Source organism: Notothenia coriiceps, unplaced genomic scaffold, assembly GCF_000735185.1.
Source record: "Notothenia coriiceps isolate Sejong01 unplaced genomic scaffold, NC01 NC01_scaffold00018999, whole genome shotgun sequence".
Lineage (NCBI taxonomy): Eukaryota > Metazoa > Chordata > Actinopteri > Perciformes > Nototheniidae > Notothenia > Notothenia coriiceps.
The window spans coordinates 2043098-2057713 of NW_011351700.1; the positions used below are offsets into that span (position 1 = coordinate 2043098).

The 14616-nt window shown below is 41.9% G+C and overlaps 1 protein-coding gene across 1 annotated transcript; it reads right to left on the minus strand.

The window, feature by feature from the left end:
• Positions 1-1861: 1861 nt before the first annotated feature.
• On the minus strand, positions 1862-10529 carry shha (sonic hedgehog signaling molecule a). The gene is made up of 3 exons (XM_010778136.1): positions 10008-10529; positions 5633-5894; positions 1862-3603 (listed from the first exon to the last, which is right to left on the minus strand). Exons 1-3 carry the CDS (start codon positions 10305-10307, stop codon positions 2927-2929), a joined length of 1239 nt encoding a protein of 412 aa, XP_010776438.1. The 5' UTR covers positions 10308-10529; the 3' UTR covers positions 1862-2926.
• Between the last annotated feature and the right edge of the window lie 4087 nt (positions 10530-14616).

Genomic DNA, 14616 nt, shown 5'->3' on the forward strand with positions numbered 1-14616 from the left:
TTAGTAAGAGACGTAGGATCTATCCATTCGTACGTCTATCCTTAGTCTATCTAGCCATTTGTCTGACTATTTATTGAGTGTTTTGCAACGCTTACACGTGTCTAGTTGAGTAACTCGGTGTCTGTGTTCAGTGTATTGACAGTAAGGGAGGAGGCCGTAAGTAAAGGTGTGTTGGATCCTTGGAAAATGTGTTTTTCTTCTCCCCTCCTCTTGAGCTCTGCTGCTTTCTTACCTCAGAGGAGTGAATGCTGCCTTGAAAGAACCGCGGAGGGACTCTTCTTTTTGTTTTCCAGAATGCCAGACTCTTCATGTTTGCAAATGTCAACGTTTGTAAGAGCCGTGGTTGAGCTGCGGCAGACTTTGGGCCCCCGGAGGGATTAGAGGAGGCTCTGTTTACCTGCTCCGAGGAATGCTGCCCTGCACGGACGCTTTTGTATCTGCCAGAGACCCAAGGTCACAGAGATGTGCTCGCTTTGTCCCTCCCCGAAGTTTCCACCTCTCAGTATCAACAACACAACACAATGTGAGAGAAGGAAACGGCATTCCTGCTCATGTTGCTGCAAAAAAACCTCAGGTTCAATGCCCCCTTTTTACCTTTTGATATGTCATTCATTTGTGTTTTAACATATTTTGGTAATTCATTTGCATTTGTGCGGCTTAGTTTTGCTTCAAACTTGAAAACTACTTTAGTGAACTTATACATCTGCCCACTAATGAACTTATTAAGTTACTGATCCTTTCTGTCTCTGATTTGAAGTCAATATCCATTTTATTTTAAAACTCCTAGCTGTATCATTTCGTAGCATTATTGATCTGCTATACCTGCATTTTTTGTATTTAAATATATCTTATAATTCTACTTAAAATACTTTATTGAAAGCTGCTTCAGTTTGCTCTACTTACCCATACATCTGTCTACAATTTAACTTATTTAGAAATGTACTTGTAAATGGTACATGCATATCCTTTCAGTCTGATTTTTAGTCAATTTCCATTTAAAGAAAAACTTAATTTAGTTGCATTTCTGCTTAGTTTGGATCAAACTTACAACTTTATTGAAAGCTGTTGCTTCATAGACTTCTACATCTGCCTAATAATGAACTTGAACTCATAAATAGTAGATGCTTTCTGTCTTTAATTTGTAGTCAAAAAAAAGAAAGAAAAAGCAACACCTTAACGTCAAAACATTTCCAGCTGCAGTACCTGTGTTTGACCACATGGTGTCGCCCTTGTACAACTTAAAAATAGTCACTGGTGCTGAAATCAATGCTGGAAATCCTTCTAATACCACAGAAAACAACGGGAAGACGCACTAAAACCTCCCCATTACACCCACTTAAGTCACTGTGGAAATATTGGTAGATTATAGCGATTTGTAAAAAGATTGAGAAATGTTTTTTTACTAAGCTGTGATTTAGACACCGGCTGCGTTTCTTCTTCTTCTGTCAGTCACTGCAATGTGACCTCCACGCAGGGCCAACAAACACACTTGTGTTTAATTTGTCTCCAAGTTAGGAGGTATTTGCGGAGGGCAAACCTCGTTAAATCTGACATGGGCTCTCAACATTTCGCAAGCATGCAAAAGGTAGTTCAAAGCGCCATATTTCCTCCATTTTGTTAAAGCCTTTTGCAAACAGGGGGCGAAATTGTTTGCTGTAGCTTTCCCAAACGTATCCAATTAGCATTTAAACGACGTGTTATATGCTAATTACACCACAAATAAAGCTGTGTTCGTTAGAAAACTCGTCAAAAATAAAAACCTGTGTTCCAACAACTCGTTTTAGACTTTAATTTGAGCGGAAAATGTTCGTTTTTTCTGTGAATCCCACTCAGACAAAGACATGTAACAACTGCAAGTTTGAAGATTTTCTTTATCTCATTTTGTAATAAACATATAAATAATAAACTCTAGACATTTTGACGCATCGCCCTGTTATGAAAGTTATGGTCTGGCTATATATAGACTATCCAAACTTTGCATCTGCCGCAGGTCATTTCTATAAAACTATTTCCCTATTACAAAATATGAAAAGAAAAATACATTTGTTTTAGTACATTTACAGGAGTTACTTATTAATTTATTTAACGAAACTGTTTCTACTTTGTTGACGATTTTACTGAATTGTCAGAATCTGCATTTAATATTTTTCTCAGAAGAAAACAGGAGAAATAGAAACACAACAGAAAGGAAAAGCAGAGAAAAATGCAGACATGAGGCAGAATATCTGTCCCTCTCCGACAACTTAAAACCAACAGTTTCCAACATAATAAAATTCTTAAAATAAACCAAAGCAGTACAAGATTTTTTCCAATACTTTCCCAACTACTGTATTTAAATTAAAATATATTCTCATATCTTACACTATTTCAAATAACGAAATGTGATTCGGTAGCGATCTGTCAAAATCTAATTTACAATTCTGTGTATAAAAATATAATTTATGGAACCCCGCGAAGTTTGTTTCTCCCCAAAATATAACAGTCAGTTGCACACATTTATGCACATATGAACATTACAACCTGTCAATAGTTAGCTCCTTTTCTACTCTTCTTCTTTCTCTTTGCGACATTTTTTCATGTTTTTTTTTCGTCGTTTTTTTTCCTTGTTTTTTCAGTTTTTTGCATTTCAGATATACAAAAATAGATTATGCACAATTTGCTGCTCACACACACCCGTCGTCTCAGAATCCATTTGTGTGTGACAGCAGCGAGTTCACATGAGAATAAATTATTCAAAGAGAAACTTTTTTAAGGCTCCATTCATTCTTTGAAAGGGGGACACATGGAAAAAGTCACTGAAATAAATATCCCGTCTCCACTGGGGGCCTTTTGTCTTGTATGTTCGTTTTTTTAATTATTATTATTATTTTTTTAATCTACTGAATAGTTCATGTGTCCTACATTTTTAAGTCTTCTCCTAGAGGTTTCAACTCGTGTATACTGACATCCCAAGTGGATGGATCGAGTGGCTGTCCAAGAGCCATGTTCCTAACTGGAAAAGGATCTTGGAGTACCAGTGCACCCCATCGGTTTGGGCACTGGTTGGACGCTGGAAAAGCAACGAGTTCACCCAGTAGAAGAACCGGACTGGTGCCAAAGCCCAGTGCGCCAGATCGTGGTCCTGGATCACTGCGTAACAGGACGCAAGGACCTGGTCCACCACCACGGTTCCCTGCACGGTCACCGGTGCAAAAGAGCCCTCGTATTCATGCGTAAAAATCCGCTTTACGCACACTGGTTCCAGTCGACGTCTCTCTGCGTCAAACACGAACACCGTCTGTCCGGTTCGGACCTGGCTGGCGAAGACTGCCGACATTTCATCCGTGTTTTCGGTGTTGTTTTGACCCACGAACAGCAGGTGAGCTGCCGTGAGGGTGATTTTCTCCCCCGACTCGGTTTCGATCACGTAGAAAAGCCTCCTGGTGGTCGAGTCTTGGTCTATGAACATGATGAAGTCGGTGTAAATCGGGTTTCCGTGCGCATCCGCTGCCAGGACCCTGTCCCCGCTCTGGAGGAGTTTGACCGGCTTCTGGGTGCCATCCTGCAGGGTGACCGTGGAGGATCCTGGGAAGCAGCCGCCTGACTTTGCAGCCACTGAGTTTTCTGTTAAAATAAAACATTGTGTTGCTTAAAATACAGTTTTTAACACCATAAAACAGACTATCAACTATTCCACTATGGTACTGCAACATTGTATAACAAAATCAAATCAAATGTTCATAAAACTGCACTTTAAAACTTATTTTTATACCTAAACACATTACAGATGCCAGTTTGATTTAGGATCCGCCCTTTAAATACTTTTTTTTTTTATTGTATTTGTTTACTGCAACATCTACAAACAAAAACAAACAAATTCAACGCATACAATGTTCATAAAGTTTGTCACATATATAAATATAATTAAATACACATAAAGGACTATTTTCTGCAGAATAACCAATTACTAACTTATACTTTAAGTGCATAGTGCTGATAATACTTTTGTACTTAAGTAGGATTGTGAAAGTACTTGTATTTTGACAATAACGTACTCTAGTAAAGCCTCTGAATACTTCTTCTTGCACCTCTGCTTATAACTAAATAAACTCACAGGTGCCATCACAGCTCAGGATCCCCTCCCTATTCAAAAGCCCATTCAATAACCTTCCTTTTTCCTGCTTGTATTTGTAGTTTTCCTGAACATCACGGTGGGCCGTATGCATTTTGCATAATGATGTCTGCTGCTCCGTGCCAAATGCGTATTGGCTTTGGTTGTCTGAGACGGAGAAAACTGAAAGCCTTGGCTCATCTATTCTTAATTAAAAAACCCAATAAAGAGCAGCCATTGTTATTCTAAATCAGCTTGTGGATCGGTAAAGAACACTTACGCCTTTCCCAGCTTCTCTTCCCATATTTACTCAGGTGCAGAAACCTCCATGTGACAATTCACACAAATAGGCGACTCACAAACTACTATTTACCCAGCGGAGCCACTTTTCCAAGCCTCTCGAGTCGTAGATTTGAATTTAAATGAGGCACTCTTAAATGCTTTCTGTTGTGCAACATCAATGTGCCCTCTCTCTGGCGCTTTGTTGTCAGGCTTCATGACAATAATGTTGGCCTTGGTGGAGCTCTTCACATACCAACCAGTCTCTATAGGATCACACTGTCCCGCACACAGAAAAAAGGGGGTTTCCTGCTCGCAATTTGGGGGGCTTTTAATCTTCTTTTAAGATTCCCGAGCATGAAATAAGGTGACAACTGAGCACCAGATTTACCCCAAACCAATTCAACATTGTTCGGGCAAATCCTTTTGGTAAAGTCGCATGACCCCAAATGACACGTCGGCCAGAGCCATACTGTGATCTCAAGACGTGTGTGCGGAATGATAAGTAAGGGATTTATCAATAAAGAGGGGAGAAGAGCACGGATCATCCATCAGCGTGGAGAAATATAGTTTCTAGGTGTGCCTTAGGCCTGTAAAGCTATCCAAAAAGTAGCTAAAATGTTAAAAATCATATAATATTTAAACCTAGATTTCACGTTAAGTCCGAAAGAAAAAGATCGATTTTGTTCGTTTTTTCGTCGTAAATCAAATATATAACTTCAAAACCCTCACAACTTCCTTACTTTTATTTTTATTTTAGAGTATAAAATGATGTTTCTAGGTCACACCGTTGGATTATAGTCGTGTTTCCCACCAGGAGACAGTGTGGGGCGATGTAAGATCAGGAAATAAACTGCATGGGAAATAACGCGCCATGTGCCCATTCATCATTCATAGGAATTTATTTTGTAACACAAAAAATCTCTCAAAATTAATCTCTAGACTCCAATTACATCACCCTGAAACCAAAACATGAATTAACGTACTTAAATAATCAATAAGTGGATGATTATTTTAGTTTATTGGTCAATAAAATCGCATATAAAGACAGATTTTATCGCATTTTACGCGTTTTTCTTACGGAGATCAGAGGTTTTTGGACACTTGGGATGCACCTGAACGTTTTCTTAGAGATGACGCACGTCTACTATCTGCACCTGCTATTTTTTTAAATCGCACCTGACGGAAATAAAGCTGACTTTTTTCTCTTTTCCTCCCTCAGCCATATTACGCATGCCACTTCCTCTCATCTCGTATCCTTACCTGCTTTCACAGAGCAATGGATGTGCGCTTTGGACTCGTAGTAGACCCAGTCGAATCCCGCTTCCACCGCCAGTCTGGACAAAGTTCCGTATTTGCTCTTGTCTCTGTCCGAGGTGGTGATGTCCACGGCTCGGCCCTCGTAGTGGAGCGACTCCTCGAAGTGGTGCCCGTCCTCGTCCCAGCCCTCCGTGACCCGAAGCTTGACCCCGGGCCACTGGTTCATCACTGAGATGGCCAGAGAGTTCAGCTTGTCTTTACATCTCTGCAGAAACGGAGAAATGGAACAATTAGTCATCTGGAAGTTATTTTTTTAGATGCGTCAAATGTGGAAAAAGTCTGATTTAAAAGCTTTTTTTGCCACTAAGCAACTTTTGCATTGACACAATTTGAGCTTGTCTTTATATCTCTGCGGGGTCCGAATAATGCACCGGTTAGTCAGCTGGATGACAAGTTTTAGATGCATAAAAGTGTTGATTTAAAAGCAGCTTTTGTCCCTAAGCCACTTTTGCATTGACACGATTTGATTTCGCGGTCTTTACGTCTCAGGGAGAAATGAACCGATTAGTCAACTGGATGGCAAGTTCAAGATGCATAAAAGATTTAAAAGCAGCTTTTGCCACTAAGCCACTTTTCCATTCACACAATTTGATATTTCAGAGATTTCAGCTTGTCTTTACATCTGTGCAGAGACGGAGAAATGGACCAGTTGGTCACCTGTTGTGCCATGGATGGCTCGTTTAGATGCGTAAAATGTGGAAGCGTCTGAATCAAACGCAGCATTTGCATCGACACAAGTGCTTTTGTAACAATTAACAGGTGCTTTTTATTGACTAAAATATATTTAGTATTCATCTTTAGCAGTGTTAGATAGTTACAAAGTACATTTACTCAAGTACTGTACTTAAATAATACTTTATACTTACATTTTAGAAGCCAATTGTGTACGTTTGACTCCACTTCATTTATTTGAAAGTTACTTTTAGGTTTATTTGATTAGCTATTACTAAATATATATCAATTTTTAAATGAACTTAGCTCCACCTTTACCAGCTGTGATAGACATGAATAATCATGAGTAAATCAATGTCTAACCTTTTCGGAAATTGGCCATTCTGCATAATCAGTGCTTTTACTTTTGGTACTTTAAGTATATTTCGATGCTTTTATTCTTTTACTAAAGTAAGATTTTGATTGCAGAACTTTTACTTGGAACAAATGTAGCATTGCTCCTTTTACTTAAGTAACTCTTCTGGACACTTCTTCCACCACTGATGGAAGAATGAAGGAGAATTCAACTGGACCACATGCGCAACACATCTGCTTGATTTCCGCAGCCCTCAACGATTAGAAATCACTGAGGTGAAACCCTGAGTCTGAATCTGAGCTCAGCAGAGGGCACATCTCGGATAGGAGAGCTGTGATGAAATATTGATAAGGCACCGCATTCGCTTCACTGGCCTATAACACATGGGGTCTTTTGGTCTTGGAAAGGTGCGAGCAGAAGCACCCTTTTCTCCCCAAAAAGTGTGTCTTTGAACATGCATACATTACAAATTCATGAGCTTGTATTAGGCCATGGAATGAACGAAATCCTTTGTTGGGTTGTCTGTTTGCTTTGAATCAATAATTGATATGCAGATGATATGAAGGTGATCTTCAAGAGCAGCTGGAGTTTGTCCTATAAATAAATCGTCCTCTCTCTGAATGAAGATGCTTGGCCTTCTCCAAGACAACTATTCTCGACACTCGAGCAATATGTCAAATAAAACATCACAAAGGGTCTTTTCAGGGAGCTTTCATTCTTCCTCTCCTGCACAGTCTGGCAGACGTGACATGCCTCCTTAAGTCTGGCTGTTTCTCTGACTGACAGACCTGTGAAATATCCACAGGATGGAGAGAATCGTCCCTTTATGCGCAGGAATGTTCACACAAACCCAAAAAACTCGTCCACATATATCTGTTTTATGAGGATATCACACTTGTAGAATGTGTTGAATATATTTTTTTTTTAAAAAGGAAAAACCCCAGCCCCCCCTTTCCAAAAAGAAACCCTCCCACATTCTGAGTGGGATTGTCGGAGTCAAGAGCCGTAAAGCTTAACCTATTTATTAATTCATTAGGTCGTGTGCCGCAAATCAAGCCAAATTCTGCTCAGCCACCGTGAAGCCCAGCAGGAAGCTTTGTGCTCGGGGTAAGGTTGTTCAACAGCCTCCCTCTTAATCTTTTCACAAATGATTTGGTTAGGAAACACTTATCAGCTACCTGTCAGTGCAAACAAGCTTCCCGACACAGACTCTCAACAGAGCTACACTGCGGGAAGAAGGAGTATAAGGAAGTATAACTAACCAGGGAAAATAAAGGGTTTTACTGGAGCACTTTATTCGGCTTTATAAGGTGTCTTGAAACGTCTTTAGAAACTCGTTGAATTTAGGAGATTAGGAACCTCACCTCTCCTCAAGAGGCAATCGAAGCACATATTAGTATTAAACTACTAACCATTAAGCTATCGTTAGTGGATTAAACGCTGGTATTAATGGGATCATTATCTTTAATTGTCTGTAAAACGCCTCTGTTGGCAACTTTCCCGACAGTGAGCTGTTTCAGCGCTCCTTTCAAATCTCAAATATTACAGTCTTGGCTGGACCTCAGTGAATTTAACTAATTACGTTACACGTTTCATGTAACACTCCGACATCTATTTTCTAGAACCAAAGATAACAAGGAAAGTCTACTATTTTCATGCGTAAAATTCTCTGCGTAAAACCCCAAGAGGTTCATGCGTAAAGCCGTGGCACAGCGTAACTCCCCATGTGATAATGCTTATGCCACTGGCAGAGTCGCCTTCCTCGCAGCTACAGTGCCTCTCTTTTGGATGTACAAAGCCTAATTTGCTGGATTTACAATGTCATGCACGATTAGAAGACTTTCACCTGTTTTAAGTTACTCTGGCCCCCCGCTGACCAAAGGTCATAAGTTCAAATTGCATCTACAAGATCAGTGAGGGGAGGCTAAAAAAAGCCCCTTTTATGCACATGTCACATTAGCGCCTGTTGTTGTGTTTTCTGTAAACGGAGTGCAAAGTGGACGATTAACCAAAACTAACAAATAGGCGAATCTGTTAAACAAAAAACCAGCTGCCAAAAAGGACATTTAAAGCTCCTAAATAGCCAAACTTCAGCCACATATGCTCTAAATAATCACCTTTTATCCGACAGACTCCCACCTCGTTTGCATTATTCCTCACAGACCTGTAAACACAGCTGTTTATACAGCAGGTGGTGTGTTCGGCTCAGATTAAAAGCCTTGCATACACATGTTACTCAATATCCCCAGACATGCCTTAACTACACTATCCATCTTCTCTGCTGGATTACCCTGAAACCCCCAGTTTGGGCATCACATCCCCCTTGTAATTTCCCGTATGAGCAGCTATAGGTTTATGTCAGAAGAGATGTAGGGGAGGGGGGAGACAGACCGCACGCACAGTGAATATTTCATCGTGCTCATGCATGGCGCGAGGCACGGGTTCAGGGACTCCGGAGCGCGCATGGCTTCATCACCACCATCACCACCGGCATTTTATTATTACTGAGCCAATATCACCCAAGCGCCTTTAATAATTCACCGGCATCTGAGTGCTAAAAGTCATGCTCATGCCGGAGAGACGCGGCTTCTCTTCCTGCAGAAAGAAAGACATCTCCATCTCTCTGCGAGCCTCGTCTTATGTCTGCACTGATAACTAAGCATTACAATAAAGATGTCATCATCAAGTGAGGCTCCATCACCCCCAACTGAGTCCCACCCATGTATGAAGTCCTGAACACTCTCAAAGACATGTCACTGTTTCCATGCACTGCTGCACACCAAGCGAAAGGCTAAATTACAGCAGCCTGTGCGAGAAAATGTCTGTATGAGCCACGCCATGCCTGAATAACCCCGGCTGTTTGAAGCGGTGCGCATCCACCAGCTCTTAGAATAAAGAATTTAAATTACCAACAAATACATGCGTTCACTGACTGAAATGTAGGAGTGTGCGCGGCGCAAAATAAGAAATAAAGCCTCACAAAGATACAAATATAGATATGAGGAGAGTGGCACATTAATATTTTAAATACACTGTCACAATCATGAAGGCCGAGTGTCCTGACTGTCCGCGTGCACATCACTTCTCCTCCAGCTGGATTTCTACATCCAGCCTGCAACCCTTTCTGCAAACTCCCCGCATATAAAGCTTTTACAGGGAAGTTAAAAGGCTCAGTGTGAAGAGTTCACTTCACTTAAGGTGCGCAATGGGTCTGACAGGGAGGTTGTTGCAGTGCGCAGTGATGGTGGAGAGCACAGGGAATCATATATTATTATTACTCTGTCTCCTTACCTGAGTCATGAGCCTGTCCGCTCCGGTGTTCTCCTCATCCTTGAATATGATGTCTGTGTTATAATTGGGAGTCAGTTCTTTAAATCGCTCGGAGTTTCTGGTGATCTTGCCTTCGTATCTTCCGCTTGCCCCGAGGGTCTTCTCCGCCACGTTGGGGATGAACTGCTTGTAGGCAAGAGGTGTCAGTTTCTTCGGGTGTCTTCTCCTTCCATACCCCCTGCCCGGTCCACATCCCATCCCAGAGGAAACCAAGGACAAGCAGATGAGACCGACCAATACGATTCTGGTCCACAGCAGCATTTTGTGTCCTTTTTCTTTTTCTTTTTTTTTTTTAAAGATCTCACGCGCTGTATCTCTCTAACCGTCTGCCTCTCGAAATGTCCTTGTCTCTTCCTCTACTTCGCCTTTCGCCCGGTCTCTACTGTGGCAGGTGCGGAAATGAACGACAAATGGTAATAACGGGGCACATCGAAGGAGGAAAAAAAAAAAGTAGTGAGGGAATTAAAAGCCACGGGATCTCTGGTCGAGCTGCAGCCGGCTGTGTGAGGCAACCGCTTTTACTGCTTTGTATTATAGCACCGATCTATAGCAGGGGAGGGATTTGATTGGCTCGCCTAGACAAACCCTCCTGATGTTATCCCACAAAAAAACCTTAAAAGATTTCTTCCACCTGAGGGTGAGCCTGTGTTTCGGGGAGGAGGGGCTGCTCCATGGGAAAACATCAATTATAAAACCCTCTTTTTTCACCCTCCCATTTTCCAAGGTTTCACAGAGAAGGACAGACAGGAGCTGGAATCCAATCTGAAGCAGGGTAGTTAGGTGAAGTGATTTCTCTCTCTGTGTGTGTGTGTGTGTGTGTGTGTGTGTGTGTGTGTGTGTGTGTGTGTGTGTGTGTGTGTGTGTGTGTGTGTGTGTTAATTGAACTGCGTCTGGGATAACTTTCCGCACAGAATGCACAGGAGAATAAAACTCGTGGACGCGCACTGCGCACTCCTGCTGAAGGATTTTTGCCGTGACCTCGTATCCACCAAATGAATAAATAAACACAATTAACAGTTTAGCTACTGTACAAAGTGTTAAATGAGAGTGTTTGAATTGGAAATAGCTTCTTATCTGTAGAATCATGTTAAAAACATCGTGGATATCCGCATGGAAATGACTTTGGAGACGTTTTGGACCATTTGGTTCATTAAAGTCTAAACAAATCCCATCAAACATACTAGGTTTCGCTTTCTCTTTCCACACTTCTATTTAGTTAATACACTTAAGTAATACTTGAAAATAAACCTGCACTAATATCTGTGCAGTGGCAGTTTGTGTGCTATGTTGTGCATGATCTTAATATCTCCTGCAATCCATTTTTTGACACTATATCTCTGACTCACATAATGAAGTAGACTTCTTAAGAATGAAGGTTGGGAAAGGCAACACAGATGAAGCATTAGAGGATGTATGGTGGCCTGCTCCAATAACATACGAGGCCAATTATTATCATAAGCATATTGAGAGCCTGCAATGTTCTGAATGCATTTGTTATGGACCAATGATCATGCATAGGCTCTCCTACACATGACTCCCTTCCAAAGTCCACCTCTCGGACAGATTAAGCCTTGGTAACCACTTTATTTACTGGCTATATTTGCTGCAGACGTGTGTGTTTGCGCCTAACTGTAACTTCCTCTTGTACTCACAGCAGAGGGGGTTTCTGCCACACTACTCTGCTGTAATTATTTCCCCCCTTATATTAGATATTGTTTCAATCAGCAAGCCTAACACACACACACACACACACACACACACACACACACACACACACACACACACACACACACACACACACACATACTTATATTCCTGTGATTGGAGCCAATTACTAAGTTGTTTAGTATTGATGATTAAAACTGCATGCCACCATGAAACCACACTTTAGTTCAGACAGAAGCAGATATGTGAAATGTTTCAGGAAGGCAAATGATTTGTGTGATAACAAACCCAGTGTTCCTGTTGGAGTAATTACAGGAAGAGGAGCACCTTTAGCTCTCATCACGCTGACAGTGTGGCACAGGTGCTCTGCAGCGAGGACAGATCTGCCAGCCTTTGGTGTGGCTTCAGTCTCATTAAAGCTCTCTCTGGCTGACCTCCAGTCTGCTGTTTTCAGTCTGTGCCAGGTGAGACTACCTGCCGCTCAGCGAGCCTATGAACATCAAGTCTTGGCTAAAGAATTGGGCTTGTGCACTTGGCAGAATGCCGTTTTAACCCCAAAGCAGATATTGCTCTCGGTGCACATATCTCTGAATTCCCTCAGTTTTCTGCTAAATGTCATGAAGATGTCTTTACTGGACAGTTGCTTCTGCAGAAGTGCTGTTCAAACACTGGTCTGACAGCGGTTTTGGTTCCCTGAGGGACACCGGAGGCGCTGTTTGGCCTCGGGTCAGAGTCTCCAGGTGTCACCGCTCTGAGATAATACCTGGCATGCCACACAAACCCATCAAAACCACAGAGACAGGAAGAGGTGAGGCATCCCAAAAAAGGACAGGATGATAAAAAACAGTTATTGTGATTATACAGCCTTGAACAAACGAACCAAGAGACAAAATCCGACGCTCAGAGACATGAATAATGCACACGCTGCGATGAATAATGCAGCCCAAAGAGCTAGGTGTGCTGGTGTGACAGACCACATCGGAACTTGAGTTTGTCCAACAGAGGAAAGCAGCAAACATTACACTTCACTGTTTGGGTTCGGCCTCCTGCAGCGTTCGATGGGTGGAGTTAGCAACTTAAGTCAATGGAAATCACAGCAGACTGATTCAACAGTAAATCTAAATCCTTAAGTACATGAACTTCTGATTGATACCGTTCTAAAAAACGACACCATAGGATCATTTTGCCTCCATTTATAGATAATGAAGACATTGCACTGCCAAACAGAGTGTGGACATGTCTCTCAACCCAACACCAAAACCAGCTATTTAAATGAGCTCCTTTGCCATGTGACTTTCTGGTACTGTTATATTCCCATTGACTTTGCAATATGATGGTGACACAGAAAACAAAGGCTGATTTAATGAAATAATTCTGCAGGGATTGGGGGCATTACACAATTCATATTAAGCAGGCTATCGCATGTGATGGCTAATCCAGCATGAGGCGTGAAAACGGCCAATGACTCATCAGTTTTCCTGCTCCTTCTTTGTCACAAACCTGTACAAAAACACAACATGACCTTTCATCCACTGCGAGACATCTTTATCTGCACACACTTCCTTCAAACAGCTCCCTCTTCAGCCCGACATTAACTAGGATTGAGAGATACGCTTCAAATCAGACCGAATCCACACCCTTGTTTGATTTCTTGTGCCACAGTTTCTGTCAAGCACGAGCGAGAAGCAACTAGAAGTGGTTGAGTGGAGTTTTACCCGTGTAAGTCCCCCCAATTACTGCTTTAAAGCCTCCTCCTGTCTGAATGTTTTGTAACATTGTTAGACGGATTAGAACTACAGAATAATCACGCACAAACATATAAGTAGTGTCAGGCTTTCTGTGTTGTTTCTCTGAGAGTTTCCTGCTCCACAGAAAGCCGTACAACTCATTGTGGTTTTTCTCTCGCAGGTGGGGTCTGCATTCAAGCCTTTATCCTGCTCTGGCAAACACTTAATCTCACGGACACATTGCCTTCTGTCCCGGGAACATGTGTACTCTTTTGTCAGCATAATAAAGTTTGAATAATATTCCCTCTAAGTGGTTTATCTAAGCCGCACGCATCGAGCATTATGGAGTCAGCTGAACAGATTCAGGTGCCCCCAGGCTCCTCTGTGGAGCACAATGGGACATTTCACAATACAGTATCTGGAATCACAGCCCTCAGCGTGCCCCGGAGTCTGTAAAGACATTTTATTTGCACTCTCCAGCCGCTCCCAATACTTAAACATTAAACGCCAAGGCTAGACAGGCAAAACCACTTTGAACTGCAGTGCAGGGTGAACTCAGTGGGTGGGGAAGGAGGTGAGTGAGTGGAGAGCGGGGGGCTGGTTTCTGTGATATTTACTCCGCAGGTGAGTCAGCGCTGGCCATCGCAATCTTTTGCAAATGGAGAAGGGAAGGGCTCGCACTCATTGACACGTGGCTGTTTACTCCCAGACATAACTGTACACACAGTTTCTGAGGAGACACCGTGAAGAAGTGGTACCTTTAGGCTGTTGAATACATTTCAATCTAAGGTGGTTCGCTTAGCTTGGCATAAAACAAGTTGTCTGGCTCTGTTTATTCTCCTTATCGTCACTATGAGATCACCAGGCATCCAATGTAGACACGAGGAAGTCTTAGGGCAAAGAAATAGTCCTAAAGCCCAGGAAAGACAGAACACTTACCACTTCTGGTTCCCTGTTTTCACTCTTTGTGCTAAGCTAAGCTAATCGTCTCCCAGCTCCAGCTTGTCACATTTGAAGCAGAGAGAAAGCTTCTTACATCTTGCAAGAAACTGAATAAGCGCTTCTTATGCTCTGTACAATCGGTCGAATTTGCATGCAGATTATTATTAGTTTTTAACCCTGAAATCTAGTTTTCCTTATTCCTTATTGAAGTCAAAGTAGTCACAAGAGAAAGATGG